Below are 16259 nucleotides of genomic sequence, written 5' to 3'. Positions count from 1 at the left end.
GCTGGTATCATTTGCGACACGCCAATAGCAACCTCAGGCAAGCTCGATCGTTCATCGATAGGTGCGCATGAGTCACTGTCTACTCCTTTAATCCATCCAAAGACATAGCTGAGTCAACGACAGTCCTTTCATACGGCGTCCATTCTAAGCCCAAAATCTCCCTCGCCCGGGATGTGTTGTATCCAAAGGACTTCAAAGCCGAATTGGGCAACCCCCCAAAGCTACTAGGCTCTGGCAACTTTTCCCGCATTGAAGGGAAGCTGTTCCAAAGTGCATTGGCCATCTCCTTATTGCTGTAGAAGCCAGCTGTGGTAAGAAAACGCTTGCCCCCGGCGCCCTGGACCTCCATGGCCCTTACGTGTGCCAGGGCGACGTCACGGACGTCAACCCAGAGCGGCAATCCTGTGGGCGGTAGACCTGCCTTGTGCTTTCCCAAAATGACTTCCGCCAGAAGTTGGTTCGAAGTGTTGATCGCGGAGAGGGACTTGACCGGCAATCTCACGGGGCCATATATCATGGGCGGGCAGATTGTGGACAAGGTAAAATTTGGCTTCTCGGTCTCGACAAAGTTCCAGGCCGCCCTTTCGGCAAAGACCTTTGAAGTAACATATGCCATCATGCCATTAGAGTAGGCATCTTCGAGAGTCACTGGGCTCCAATCTTCCTCCGAGTACGTCTTTTCCGCACCCATTGCTGCAAGTCCAGGGTTCAGAATGGCTGCGAAGGAAGAGGTTACGACGACACGTTTGACACCGGGACAGGAATCCTTAATCGCCTTAAGAACGCCCGTTGTACCAATAACAGCAGGATCAATGAGATCTTTCTTTGGGTCGGTGACATTGTAATGAAACTATGCATCGTTAATTAGGAGGTTCAAGGAACGGTAATAGCCAAGTTTCCCGGCGACTTACTGGGCTTGCCACGTGTATCACAGCTTCGAGTTCAAGAAAGCCCAGACCTTCGAAAGCCCCATCCGTCGCAATATCTGGGACAATCAAAGTTTTGAGGTTGTCCTGAGAAACGTCTGCGTATGCACCCAGTAAGGCCTGAGACTTTTCCTGAGATCGGACAGTGGTGACAACGGAGTGCCCACGCTTCAGCAGAGTGTCAATGACATGACCAGCCACGAAGCCAGTGCCCCCTATGTTCCAAACAGGTTGTGCATTAGCCTATATTCAAACTCATAACACACTCAGTCGTACCGGTGACAAGAACTTTCGTCATGACTGTGCGTGATAGCAATGGAGGAGATAGAACAAGTGCCTGCGTTGGGTTTGTGGATGGCTTGAATGATAATTTGAGAGACGAGACTTGAGAAGCAATCCTGAGTATTTTTCCAGCACTTTATAAGTCGGCCGCTGCATCATTTGCTGCCGTGAAAAAGTTACGCGTACTTCCCGATAAAAAGTAGGAGAATGATCGGCGTCAGGTCCGGATGACGAAGCAAGGTGAAATTAGCAAGCAATGGAACTTCCCCAGTGGCTCGATCTGAACTTCCACAAGCTTCCAAGTCATTGCAGAATCAGTCATCCACGTTGCAATTATGGAGGCGTTGGCCTTGGAATACCCCTAGCATCAGCATAAGGTTCGAATGGCTTGAAGGGCGTGATGCATGCCGGAACGCTAGCCATTTTCGGACACGGGCAGCAATTTCCAGCGCGAGCTAGGAACCGGCGGACGATAAGAACAGTCCGGCTTCGGATCCGCGGCGGTGTACCCATAACATCACTCGAAATGGCGCTGACACTTAAGTCCACTAGCTCCGATATATGGTTCATCAAGGTTGACTTACATTGAAAGATTTCAAGATCAGATCTGATTAGAAAGCAACTAGATTTATTAGAAATATCAAACACATCGGCAGGCCCCCTCAAATTCCAATAATTTGACTACCAGTTGAAAATCGAGCTGGAAAACAACCATATTTTACTTGCCTTTCCAACCTCTATTGCAGAAATTCGCATCTGAGTTCATTAGTCTTAAGTTGCCTCACAGTCTAACCATCCACTCTATCCCAACTAGAGAGAAAATGGTCGGAGGCTTTGCGCGAGATGCTCCTAAGGGGTTCGAGAACTCCATCCAGAAGGTAGCCATAGTAGGAGTAAGTGATTCCGGAGAAGATTTTCATGTGAATATGAGCTTAAGTTGACAAAATAACTTGTAGGCTGGCGGTAACATTGGGAAAGCCATCGCAGAGGAACTTCTAAAGACAGGGAAGCATACAGTGACCGCAATCACGCGTAAAGAAAGCACCAGCTCCCTGCCGAATGGTGTCAAAAAGGCTTTTGTCGATTACGAGAACAAAAGGTCTTTGGTCGCAGCTCTGAACGGTCAAGACTTTCTCGTCATTACGCTTTCACTAAGCGCTCCTCCGGGTACTCACACGTCTCTGATTCAAGCTGCCGCCGAGGCAGGCGTTTCATACGTCATGCCCAACGCCTACAGTATCAACACACACAGCGCAGCCATCAGGAAGGACATTCCAATCACAAACATCGTCATGGAGAACATCGCCGAGGTTCAGAAAGCGGGCCTGACTTCGATTGCGCTGATGAACGGGTTTTGGTACGAGTACAGCCTCATCGCAGGCCCTGTCACCTTTGGATTGGACTTGAAGAATCGCACGGTTACTTTGTACGACGACGGCGAACAAGCTATCAAGGTCGCTACATGGGCTCAATGCGGTCGCGCCGTAGCATCTGTCTTGAGCCTGAAGGTCATCCCCGAGGATGCCGATGATAAGTCGATAACCATCTCCCAATTCCATAACAAGACTGTCTTTGCCTCAAGCTTCAAGATTAGCCAGCGTGACATGCTGGAGAGTGTCAAACGAGTGACAGGGACAGTCGATTCTGACTGGAAAGTTGATCATGAGACCACTCAAAAGAGGTACAACGACGGTCTTGAAGAGCTGAAGCAAGGCAAGCAAGGGGGCTTTTATAAGTTGATGTACGCTCGTGTCTTCCAACCGACCGATGATGCGGACTTCGCTTCTGACAACAATCTCCTGGGGCTTCCAATCGAAGATCTAGATGAAGCTACCCGCACTGCCATGCTAATGTATACAGCTTAAAGTATGCGATCAATAGATAAGCCATTTGTCACTCATTACAGGAATACACGCTATTACCGGCATTCAGTTCCTACTTGCAATGGGCTTCCACTCGTGATCTCTTTCCTGTTCTCTGCGAGACTACGTACGTGGGGTTCGCCATACATTGAGATTCGACAGCCAAGCTCTTAGCTCAGAGAGTAGATCATTTAACGAGATCGGCTTGCTTCACTTTCGCCGCCTTCTCTGCCTCAAGAGTCTCCGCCCAGGTCATTTTGGATATGCGTGGAGGTGGTTCCCGTTGTCCCTTGGAATTTCGAGGGACACTGTCTGCTGCGACACAATCGGGACCACCGGAATAATAAGAGCGGCTATCGGCTTGATGATATTAGTGGCTGAACAATACAAGACAGATTCAATGTCTACCGACCCATTGTGTTTGTGACAGACAAAGCCACTCTGTCCGCCTTCTCGCCCAAGGTCTTCAACTAGATAACGTCAGCACATACGACATACAAATTGCAACTTGTCCAAGAGCTTATAATACATACGAAGCCCATGTTAAAGTCGAGGCAGAATAGATTTCGGAAGTCAAAGACACTTTGAAGTGGTTCTTAATCTCACAATCTATTGTAGAATCGGTGGGCCTTTGGGCAAGATGTTCTCTTATTTAACCAACTTTTGTCCCGTTGTTCCTGTTTTCGGCGGCTACGTTCACGTTCAACACACAGCACAGCCGCAACACTTCGCCCAGATTCCTACGCATTAAGCGACAAGTTGCGTCATTTTTGGCTGCATCTGGCCACCTCGGCAGCTGGCTATTGTTTTGCCAAGGGAAATTTACCGCCAATCCAAGCTGAGAGGTGCTGCGCCGCTAACACTTGGCATAATCGCCATGTGAACAGCCCGGAAAGCAATGAATGGCTGGATTGATATTCGGACTCTGTTGGATGGCTGTGAAACAGGTTTAGCCTATACGCCCGAGTTATATGGCTTACTGTTCTTTCCGTCCCGGCCTCCTAGCTTCTAATTACGTGTGGCGTTTTCCATTCTTACATCCCCAAGGAAACGAAGTACAATGCATCTTTGCCCAGCCAAGTTTCTTCTACAATGGTAAAGTGACCCTTGATTTGATCAATCTAGAGTTTTTGAATATTAAGCTCGAGATGTTTGTGCTAGTCAATGTTCGCCAGCAATTGTTCGATCGTATCAGCTAAATTCGCAGTGACGACATGGGCGATACCACCTGCACCTGGTTTCGGTCAGTCTCTGAGCCACCTCTATTCCATAAAATAAACCAATTTGTTTCGTGCGGAATAATGATGGGCAAATGGATCTCTTTGGGATAGGGAACGCGACTGTGGGAGACATTGAAGCCAACGGGAATCAGGAAGACGGGGATATGGGTGATGGAAACGGTCGCTCGAACAATGCCGTTCGCAGCCATGAATGTGAGATAAGATAGTGTTGGCTGTAAGTGATACTGTATCAAATGAATCATTCAGTACCAAATTTTGGACTTGGATAGGTGGCTAATGAACAAAAATAGCAACATCAAAGAGCCTGGATACTGTAAGGTCGACTCGTAACTAAAGTTCGTTTTCTCCACACGGTATGACCTCAGGTACTGTGCCATTGCATCCCAATCGAGGAAACGAGTTCGAGTTTGTAAAGGGGAGGTGTTTGCTGGGAAAGGTTGAGACTCTGAAGTTCCGATACATCATCGTGCCACTGGTGTTCTTCACGGAATACCCTATTTACCAGCACTTGCCTGCCCAAAAACGGCACGAATGAGATCACGGGCAGCCCTACCACGAAGCTTCCTTTCTACAGACATTTTGAACCTTGTCAGTTTTCAGTGCAAGCTAGAACTGCCGCACAAGGAGTTCCCGGTGCACTTGCCCACGTGCTGCTGACATTGACAGGCCTCCTGACTAAGGTAGGTGGTGGTTGGAGGTCACCGCCACACCTTCATTGAATACAATGTTGCCTATCATTTTCCTATCCACTAGTGATCCTGTCGGATTAGAAGTCTAATTCGACCTCGCAGCAGCACAGGGGCCACCCATCGATTGTATAATTAATTACAATAGCTAATCTAACTTATAATTAAAATCTCCTTTTTATATATACGTAATAGAATTATATAATTAATTAACTTATTATTATAATAACTTATAGTTCGAACTAATTAACTAATATCCTTATAATAAGGATATTAATACTAATTAATAATTAATTTTTATTATTATAAATTAATAAAATATTTTATATATAAATAAAATAACTTCTTTAAATAGAATATAATAAAAAAATTATATTATTTAGTTTTATAAAAATAGGTAATAAGAAATAAATTTTTATAATAGAATAAAGTAAAAGGATTATAATTTTTAATTATTTATAAAAAGTTAACGTTTATTATATTAAAATAACCCTTATTAATTAATAAGAGTACTAAAATAACCGAGTTATTATTATTAATTTTACGTAATTTTTATTATTTAATTTTATTATAACTAGCTTATAATTAAAAAAATAACCCTCGTATAAAAAGAATTATTTATATAACGATTATTAACCTAATTAATTTATATAATAAACGAGCTTTATTATATAATATAAAAAGGTATTATATAAATAATAAAAAAAGAATTTTAAAATATAAAAGTAATTAGATTTTATTTTTTATTTTTATTAGTATTTAGTTTTATATAAAAATTATAAAATAAGGGATTTATTATTATAAAGATTTTATAAATATAATTTTAAAGCTTATAATTTAAATAATCCTTTATAACCCCTTAACTACTCCTAAAATATTATTATAAAATATTATATAAGAAGTATTATAAAAAAAAAAGGAATTTAAAAATTATAATAATTATAAAAACTAATAATTATAAAACTTTAAAATAAAATAGTTAAGGTTTTTAATATTAATATTTTAAATATTTTTAAATTTTAATAAAATTAAAAAAAGTTATAGAAAATTTTTTTTTAAAAAGCTTTTAAAACTCTTTTATATTATTATTATAATATTAAATTATTAATTTTAAAAAATAAAAATAAATTACTAATTAATAATAATTTATTTAATATATATATATACTTCTTAGGTTTTAACTTAGAGAAATATTACGTAATTAAAATATTATTAAACTATTTATAAATTTATTTTTAATATTAATTAATTAAAAGTAAAAAAATTATTAAAAAATAGTAAATAATTATATTAATTAAGAGTTAATATTAATAAAATAAAGTATAAGAAAAAAAAAAATAAAAGCTCTTAAACTTTAATAAACTTAATAAGTAATAATAATACGTTAATATTATAATTAGTAAGTAATTTTAATATAACTTTATTAAAATTAAATATATTAGTTTTAATAAATTAAAATATAAGCTAAGGTATAATAAAAATAAATTTATTACGACTTAATATAAAACTAGGGCGTACCCTACTAGTACCTAGCAGCTATAGCGTATTATATATATAAAATAGGATAAAATATTAAAAACCCTAAGAATAAAAGAACTATAATATAAGTTATATAATAATAAAAATAAAAATATTTTAAATATATAATATATTTAACCGACTAAGGATATATAAAATATACTAAATATTTAATATATTTAAATAAAAGATTATTTAATTTTATTTAGTTAAAGAATAAGATTTATATATAATATAAACTTAAGCTAGGCTTAAGGATAGACTTTTATAGCTTTTTAATAATTAACTTAGTATTAGATCTTATAATCATTTTTAATTATTTTTATTAAGAACCTTTTTAATAAGATTATAATTAATTATTAAAGCTTTATTTATTTTATAATTTATAAATATAGTTTTAAAGAAGTTATTTATAATTATAATACTATTTATTTAGTATTCGTAGCTTTAATTTTTATTAATATACTTATTATAACTAACTAGTTATAATATTTTAATTATTTTTATTTAATAAGTTTATTTTATAAAGACTAATTAAATAGTATAAACGATATTTTTTATACTTTAACTAAATTATTTATTTTAAGCTCTTTTATTTTTAAATAATTTATTTAAAGCTTAGTTAAAAAATAGAAATAGCCCTAATCAATATTAATTTTAATAATAAGGTTACTTTTAAAGGACGTTTATAAATAATTTTATAAAAAGTTAAAAAAGGGATATAAATATTATTAAGGTATAGATTATATATAATAAAATTATAAATAAGTTTTAGAATTTTAAAATTATAATTTAATAGTTTAGAAATAGCCCTTAGTATATTTAGGATTTAAAAACGAAGTTATTTAACTTAGGAATAAGAAGTAAGTACTAATATTTAAGTTTTTAGGGAGAAGTTAATACTTTCTAAGCTATTATTAATATTATTAGTACCCTATTTAGGAGGATAATAAAAACTTAAGCTTAGTATACTTATTATTCATAATAATACCCTAAGTATTTTAAAAAATTTCTAATTTAAGTTAAGAATTATTAGAACTTTTATTACGGAGATTTTATTAGTAAAACTAAAAAGTTATATATACTATTAGTTTTTAAGGGACGAGCTTTTAAATAGTTTAAACTTATTTAAAAAATACTTTAATAAAAGACTTTTAATAAGTACTTTATTAAAATACGTAATATTTATTATAATTTTAATAAATTTAAAAAGCTTTTAAGTTTTTATTTTAAAATCTTAATAAAAATAATAAGCTAAACGTAACTTAATATAATTATAATAGATTAAATTAATAAAGGAATATTTTATTAAATTTAGATATTTTAGTACCTAATTAGACCTTATTAACGATATTAAAATATTTATATTTTATTAAGGACTAAAAATAAAATTAAAAACGAACTAATTAAACTTAATAAACTAAAAACTTCTTTTAGTATAATAAACTCGTTATTAAAATTAATAATTAACTTTACGAATATAAAAAAAGAAAAGAACGACTTAATACTAAACGTAAATATTAATAATAATTTTAACAAAATTTTTAAGTAAATTAACAACCTATAATAATTAAAATAATAATTAATAAAGTACTATTTATAAATAATATAATAGCCCTATAAACCTTAGTATTATTAAAAAAATAGCTACCCTAAAAGACTTTAAGTACTATAACTATAATAAACTAAGATATATAGTTAGAGATTATTAATAACTTAAGCGTATTTAATATTAACCTATTTTAAAAAAACGAGTTAACGTTATAAATAAGGAAGTCCTCTATACATAACTCTTATAAACGACTTATTATAATAATAACTATTTTATTTATTAAGATAATAAGGAATAAATAGGATATTATTTAAAAATTTAAGAATTATAAACGATTAAATACTACTTTATATATTAGAACCTTAATAATAATAATTAAAAAAAATATTTATATACTAACCTCTTACTTTTAAAAATAATAAATATTAAATATATTACTATTTTTATAGATTTATAAAAATATAAAAAAGGCTAAAATAGACCTTATTATAAAAGATACTTTTATTTTTTAAAAAGAATCATATAAAGGCTCTAAGTAAGTATAAGAAAATAACTTTTAAATTTAAAAAAGAGGACTTAATATAAAAAAATTATAAATAACTTTATTTATATAATATAACAAAATAAAAAATAATTTTTAAAAAAAGGGATCCTAATTAAACAATATCCTAATTAAGTTTATTTATATAATATAATAAAACAATAAAAATAAGAAATTTATTTATAAAGTTAAAAAATAGTTTAAGGACTTAGAATACGAAAATAGAATTAAATAATTAGAAGCCCGATTTCGATTTCGAAATTAAAAATAGAAAAATAAATTTTTAATTTAAAAGGACGAACTTAAAATCGGCTTTAGTAATTATATTTTTAATAAAAATTATTTTATAACTCGGACGAACTTTATAATATTATTTAATAACGTACTTAAGTAGAGATTAATTATAAATTCTATTTTAATATAAATAATATTAGCTTTAATAAAGAACTTAAAAACTACAGTATAAGAACGTTAATTTATATAAAAATAACTAAATAGTATAGTTTTACGGAACTAATTAACTTAAAAGTATTTATAATATTACTAATTAAAAAAATAGCTCCTTATTTAATACTAAGGACGTATTTTATAAAGAATTATTTTAAATAAAATACCTTAACGATAAGTACTTTTAGTATTTCTTATTTAAAAAGATAGTTAGTTTTATTTTTAAAAACATAATAACTAACTTATTAAGGATATTTATATTAATAATTAATTACCGAACTAAATATTTATATATTTTAATAAACTTAATAAAGTAATATTTAGATTAAACTTATATTTTTATATAATATTAGAATAGCGATTATATAGAATAGGACGAATATAAATATAATTATTATTAAATTTATTATATTTTTAAATTACGAGCTTAAAAAGAATAAAAAAATAAATTAAATAAAAGTATAATTAAAAATAAATTTTAAAAAACTAATTAAATTAATTATAAAAGAATAATAAAAGGTAAAAACTAAAAATAAGTTCCTATATATAATTAAGTAATATAATAATATATATTTATAAATTAAACTCGAAATATACGGATATAAATTACGTATTATAATTAATAATAGCGTATAAAGAAGTTTTATATTATTAAGAATAATAAATAAACTCGATTTATTATAAGTATAAAAAGTAACTTATATAAACTATAAATAATAAAAAAAAGAGTTAATTATAATAATAAATATATTAATTAAGAAATTATATACTTTTAATATATATTAACGATTAGTAAGAATAATTATAATATAATATTATAAAAATTAAAAACCTTAATATTATTTTAAAAATTTCGTAATTACAAAAATATAACTTATAAATAGATTAGATTACTAACTAGGTTTTATAAAAAATCAATACTAACGACTTAAAAAAAAAAAAAGGGTTTAAACGGATTTTTAATAACTTTTAAAAATAAAAATAAATACGATATATAGTTTTATTAAAACAGTAGAAAATTATAGGCGTTTATACGTAATAATAACGATCGGAGATCGTAATAACTCTAAATTATACCCAAAGAGTACTATATATACTTAAAATTATTTATAGAACTTAAAGAAATAAGATTATTAAAATATAATAATTAAGATATAAAAATCGAACTTAAAAAAGGATATAACCTAGGTTCTATTTAATATACTTAATAAATTAAAAAGAATAAGAATATTTTAATAAATATATTAATAAGAAGTTCGAAAAAGATATATTTAATTATTGAATTTTTTATAGGATTCCCTTTATTTTTATATTAAAAAAAGAAAAAATCGAGACTTATTATTAATTATAAAAATTTAACGAAATTATAAAAAGAATTACTATCCTTTATTATTTATTACTAAGTTTAGAGATTTATTATATAGAGCTAACTAATTTATTATAATAAATTTTAAAAAATATTTAATTAAATTCGAATTAAAAAAAGATAAATAAAAACAGTATTTTAAATTTATAAAGACTTTTTAAATATTTCGTTATACCCTTCGGATTTATTAATATTTTAATAATTTTTAAATAATAGTTAATTACGTATTCTAAGAGTTTATTAATATTTTTATTATTATTTATATTAACGATATTTTTATTTTTTTCTAATTTTAAAACTTATAAAAGTATATTTATATAATATTTTAAAAACTTTAGGATATTAAATTATATACTAAACTCTTTAAATACGAGTTCTATATATAAAAAGTAAATTTCTTTAAATATATTATTATATTAAAATAAATTTATATATAAGTATTAAAAGTAGAAATAGTTAAAAACTAGCTTATATTATAAAACGTTAAGGACGTATAAGGATTTTTAGGATTTATTAATTTTTATTAACGATTTTTAAGGACTATATTAATATTATTAGACTTTTAATAACTTAATATAGAAGGATATTTTATTTATTTAGGATTTAAAATATAAAGAAATATTTATTAAAGTTAAGAATATAATCGTTTTTAAATTAATTATTATAATTTTAAACCCTAAAAACCTTTCAAGTTAAGATTAATACTTCGGATTTTATTATAAAAACGGTCTTAGGATAATAAAATAAATAAGAAAAGCTTTATTTATATTATTTTTATTCTAAGGTATTTTATAGTAGAATTAAATTAGTAAATCTATAATAAAAAGTTAATAATTATTATTAAAATATTTTAAAAATAGAGATTATAACTATTTAAAACTAAGTACGAAGTTATAATTTATATAAACTATAAGAATTTTATAAACTTTATAATAAATAAGAATTTAAATAAACGATAAGTTAAATAGAGCAAATTCTATCTAAATATAATTTCCGATTATTTATTAAAAAGTTTAGAAAATAGTAGAGTAAACGTTCTTAATAAAAGACCTAATTACGAAGTTATAATCCTTAAGAAAGTAAGTTATTTTTAAAAGAAAAGGATAATAGTTTTATATTAATTACGAAGCTTTTTATAATAATTAAAAATTAATATTAGCTTAATTAAAAAATAACCCCTAAACTTATTATAGAAATTTATAGTATACCCGTATATAATTATTAAGAGTTATTAAAACGTAAAACGGATTTACTAATATTATAATAAATTTATTATATATATAAAAATTATAGAAATAATTAAGGATTATGCGATTTATAAAAAAATAAAAATAGCCTATATAAGCTTTATAGCAAGTTATAATTATTATAATTATTTATAGAAGTATAATAATTAATTTTATAAAATTTTATTATTAAATTATTAAAGTTTAAAGAACTATTTATAAATATATAATATAATAGTGTATTTTAGTTATAGTTAATTAATTTATTAAGTTTGTTTATTTTATATTTTATAAAGAAGTTAATAGTATAAAGGAGTTAGTATATATTTTTTTAAAGTCGTTATTATTAATTATAGTAAATTAAAAGAAATTATTTTTAATAAAAACTCTTTATTTATTTTAAAGTTTTAGAGATCTCTAATCTCGTAACTTAGTATAGATTATAAATTATTAATTTTTTTATTTATAAACTAATAGCTAAATAGAAAAATTAATTAAATTTAAAAATATACCTCTATTATTATATAAACTATAATTAGAATAACTAGGTTATATTATTATTAATAGCCTAATTCGTATATAATAATATAGTTAGCAAAAGTATAAGAGAATCCCTGTTTTATTTAAATTATAAATATTAATTAATAATATATAGAGAAGTATAATAAGGATTATAAGCTATTAAAATAATAATTAGCGTAACAAAACTTAAAAAATTTAAAAAAGGTATTTTTAGATTTCGAGTTTATATATTAGTATATAAAAAAACGTGGATAAATTAAAAATTAGAGGATTAATTTTAAGAAAGGGAGATAATACTTATCTCTTTTATTATAATATTAAAATAAAATAACTAAGCGATAAATTAGATTATAAAAACTTAGACTTTTAAAATTATTTAGAAAGTTTTAAACGTTAACTATAAATTAAAACTCTTAGATATAATAAAGTATTATTTAATTTTTATATTTTATTTTCGAACTAGTACTTAAGGGTTTATATATAGAAAATTATATTATTATAGAACTTAACGAATTAAAATACGAAGTTAAATAAATTATTAATTATAGAGTTAAGAATAGTAATTATAAATACTTTATAAAATAAAAGGATTATAGATATAAAGAAAATATATAAGAACTAATTATTAATTTTTAATATTCTTAGGAGTCGCTTTAGTTATATTATAACTCTTAACTAATATACCTGAATTTAATAAACCGAAATTAGTTAATAAAGATAGAAATAAGATAATATTAAGATAAACCGTATTTTATTCCTTAATAAAATCCGTAAGAAGATAATTAGAACTAATAAAAAAAAGGGCGGCCCCTTTTATTAATACTATTTTATTTTTACTTCTTTTTTTAATATGCTATAGTTTTTTATATTATTAATATTACGACGTACTATACGTATTATTTTTAAATTATATTTTTTTATTTTTAAAGACGTTTTATTTTAGTATTTAGTATATAATACTCTTTTTAGCTTATTTTAAAGCGTCCTTTAGTTTTTAATATTAATTATTAATCTAACGAAGTTATTAAGTAAATAACCCTAAAAATTATAATAAGATTTTCCACACGAATATATTTAGTATATTAAAAATTAAATAACGAAGCCTTATATAAAAAAGGCCGCGTATTTCGTAAATAAAATAAATAAGTATAATAACTTAATTACTTAGAATAAGATTTAAAAAAATTTTATTATTCGGTCTTTTTAATAGACGAGCTTTAAATAATAAGTTAGCTTTTCGTTTTTAAATATAACTTAATATTTTAAGTTAATATAAATTAAGAAATAAATTTATAAATTCCTAACTTAAGAATAACTTATTATTTATATTAGTTTTAAAAATAAGATTTTTAAGGAGAAGCTAATATTATAACTTAATATAAGACTAGGGCGTGCTTTATTAGTACTTAATAGCTATAATATATTATATATATAAAATAGGATAAAATATTAAAAACTTTAAAAATAAAAGAATTATAATATAAGTTATATAATAATAAGAAATAAGGATATTTTAGATATATAATATATTTAACTAAGCTAAGATATATAGGATATACTAAATATTTAATATATTTAAATAAAGAGATTATTTAACCTTATTTAGTTAAAGAACGAGATTTATATATAGTATAAACTTAAGCCGGGCTTAAAGATAGACTTTTATAGTTTTTTAGTAATTAATTTAGTATTAGATCTTATAATCACTTTTAGCAAGAACCCCTTTTAATAAAATTATAATTAATTACTAAAACTTTATTTATTTTATAATTTATAAATATAGTTTTAAAAAGCTATTTACGATTATAATATTATTTATTTAATATTCGTAGCTTTAATTTTTATTAATATATTTATTATAACTAGCTAGTCATAATAAAATTAGTTTATAATTTTAAAAGAGGGATCTATTTTATATAATTAAATAAAAATTAACTTAAAATATTAAAAAGTAAGTATATAGAGATTTTAATAATTTTAATAATAAGTAAATTAATATAATATTAGTTTATATTATAAAAATTTATATTATAAAATTAATATTAAGTTAATAAAATAGTATTAAAATATAATAAGTTTAGTAAAAAATAAATTAACCGGACTTTTTATTAAAAATATTAATAGTAATATATTAGTACTAGTTATAGCGCAAATTAAGAGAATTATTTTTAATAAATAACTAATAATAATCTTATTAATTTTTATAATTAGCTTAATAACGTTATTAATATATAGCTAACTACTAGTTAACTAATAAAATATAAAATTAATTACGTAAAGTTAACATAATTATTTTAATATATAAAAAGCTTATAAAAAAACGACCTAGTAATTATAAATATATAATAATTTATAAACCTTACAAAAATATTTTTAAAAAAATATACTTAGGAGGAAATATAAAGTTTTATAAAAACCTTTATAATATTTTTAATTATTATAAAAAGTTAGTATTAAAAATAATAATATTATTTAGTAATTAATATTATATTAATTAATAAAGTTATAAAATATTATAAAATGATATATATATATAATTAAACTAATTTTTTAGTATTATTAATATAATTTAAAACCGCTTTAAAATTTATAATAAGAGTTTAGAACTCCTATTTAAACTAAGGGTATTTTTATTTAGATTTATAATTAGAATAATAAAAAAATCGAGGCTTAAGATTTTAAAAGCTTATTAACTATATTAATAAGCTAATAAAAACGTAACTAAATAAAAGATACATAAATAAAAGTTAAATATTTTTATATTATAATATAAAGAGTTTTAAAAGAAGATAACTTTATATTAATTATTTAAGAAGTATAAAATACTCTATTTAAAGCTAAAATTTAGCTTTAATATCAAACCTAAATACTTTATTAAGCATATTTTTAATTTTATAACGGCCCTTATTAATAATATTAAGTTAATTATATATATCAAAATAAAAATAAGAGGCTAAGTATAATAATTACTAAGCTAAAAATAAACTCTTTAATTAATTACTAATTTAATTTAAAATAGGTAATAAAAAAAGTATTTTATATATAAAAGGACGGTTATTAGTTAAGTAATTATATTAAAAAATATACTAAATTATATAAGTAATATAAAAAGTAAGAAGAACGTAAAATAAAATAAATAATAATTAATTTAATTATTTTTTATTATTTACGAGGGTAATAAGTAAAAGGAGTAAATAATATTATTAAAATAGGCTATTTTAAAAATATTAAAAAATAATAAAGATTTAATTTTATATATAAAAGAATTAATAATAATAAATTTAATAATTTTAATTATTTTTTTATCCCGTTAGTTATTAAAGGATATATTATACTAAACGAACGAGGAGTAATATAAGCTTTTAATAAATAGGTTTTTATATAATTATAATAAAAATCCCTTAGGGAATAAGTTTATTAAATATTATAATACTTAGTTTAAAAATATCGTACTAAGTATTTAAAAAGTTATTAATAAAGATCTTATTAAAAAAGGAAATAATAAAAGGAATAAGAGCTCCTTTATACTCCTTAAAAATTAATTAATAATACTATTTAGGTATTTTATATTAATAAGTAATACGGTTTAGAAATCTTATAAAATTATTTTAAATATAGGGTATTATAATAATTAATTAAAAATAAGGGGTAATTCTAAGTATTTTAAAAAATATCCCTAGTTATATTAAATATATTAATTATAAGGATTAATTTTAACCTAAATAAATATATACCCTAAGTATAATAAAAGTTATTATACGCTTTAGTATAATAATTTTTATATTCTCCTTATTAATATATTATTTTATTATATTTAAAAATATAAATAAATTAAGGATCGTATTTAATAATATAAAGAATTAATTATTTAATAATTAGTACTTTAAGCTCGTTAAATAATAATAGGGATACGTATTTATAAAGTTTAAATTAGATATTTAATTTATTAATTATTTTATAAAAAGTAAGCTTAAATAATTATATAAATACTTTAGCTACTCGTTAATTATAAAACTATATAACTTTTTAAATACTTAAGGAATAAAATAGAAATAAGGGTTTAAAATAATTAATAAGGGTATATTATTAA

The 16259-nt window shown here is 25.0% G+C and overlaps 3 protein-coding genes across 3 annotated transcripts; 1 reads left to right on the top strand and 2 right to left on the bottom strand.

The window, feature by feature from the left end:
- Positions 1 to 7: 7 nt before the first annotated feature.
- On the bottom strand, positions 8 to 1224 carry HER10_EVM0000922 (ketoreductase; the record flags this gene model as incomplete). Its single annotated transcript, XM_035470687.1, has 4 exons — positions 8 to 32; positions 84 to 850; positions 912 to 1141; positions 1203 to 1224. 4 exons carry the CDS (start codon positions 1222 to 1224, stop codon positions 8 to 10), a joined length of 1044 nt encoding a protein of 347 aa, XP_035326508.1.
- An 805-nt stretch (positions 1225 to 2029) lies between these two features.
- Positions 2030 to 3073, top strand: HER10_EVM0012010 (CipA protein; the record flags this gene model as incomplete). The annotated part of the gene is made up of 2 exons (XM_035481415.1): positions 2030 to 2101; positions 2165 to 3073. The coding sequence occupies 2 exons, from the start codon at positions 2030 to 2032 to the stop codon at positions 3071 to 3073; spliced, it is 981 nt and encodes a 326-aa protein (XP_035327354.1).
- A 45-nt stretch (positions 3074 to 3118) lies between these two features.
- On the bottom strand, positions 3119 to 3670 carry HER10_EVM0007999 (uncharacterized protein). The gene is made up of 3 exons (XM_035477537.1): positions 3604 to 3670; positions 3483 to 3540; positions 3119 to 3430 (listed from the first exon to the last, which is right to left on the bottom strand). The coding sequence occupies exons 1-3, from the start codon at positions 3610 to 3612 to the stop codon at positions 3258 to 3260; spliced, it is 240 nt and encodes a 79-aa protein (XP_035327028.1). The 5' UTR covers positions 3613 to 3670; the 3' UTR covers positions 3119 to 3257.
- Positions 3671 to 16259: the final 12589 nt, after the last annotated feature.

Source organism: Colletotrichum scovillei, assembly GCF_011075155.1.
Source record: "Colletotrichum scovillei strain TJNH1 chromosome Unknown Contig00011, whole genome shotgun sequence".
In the NCBI taxonomy this organism is placed as follows: domain Eukaryota; kingdom Fungi; phylum Ascomycota; class Sordariomycetes; order Glomerellales; family Glomerellaceae; genus Colletotrichum; species Colletotrichum scovillei.
Note: the sequence above shows the minus strand (reverse complement) of the source record. Positions and strands in the feature narration are given on the sequence as shown.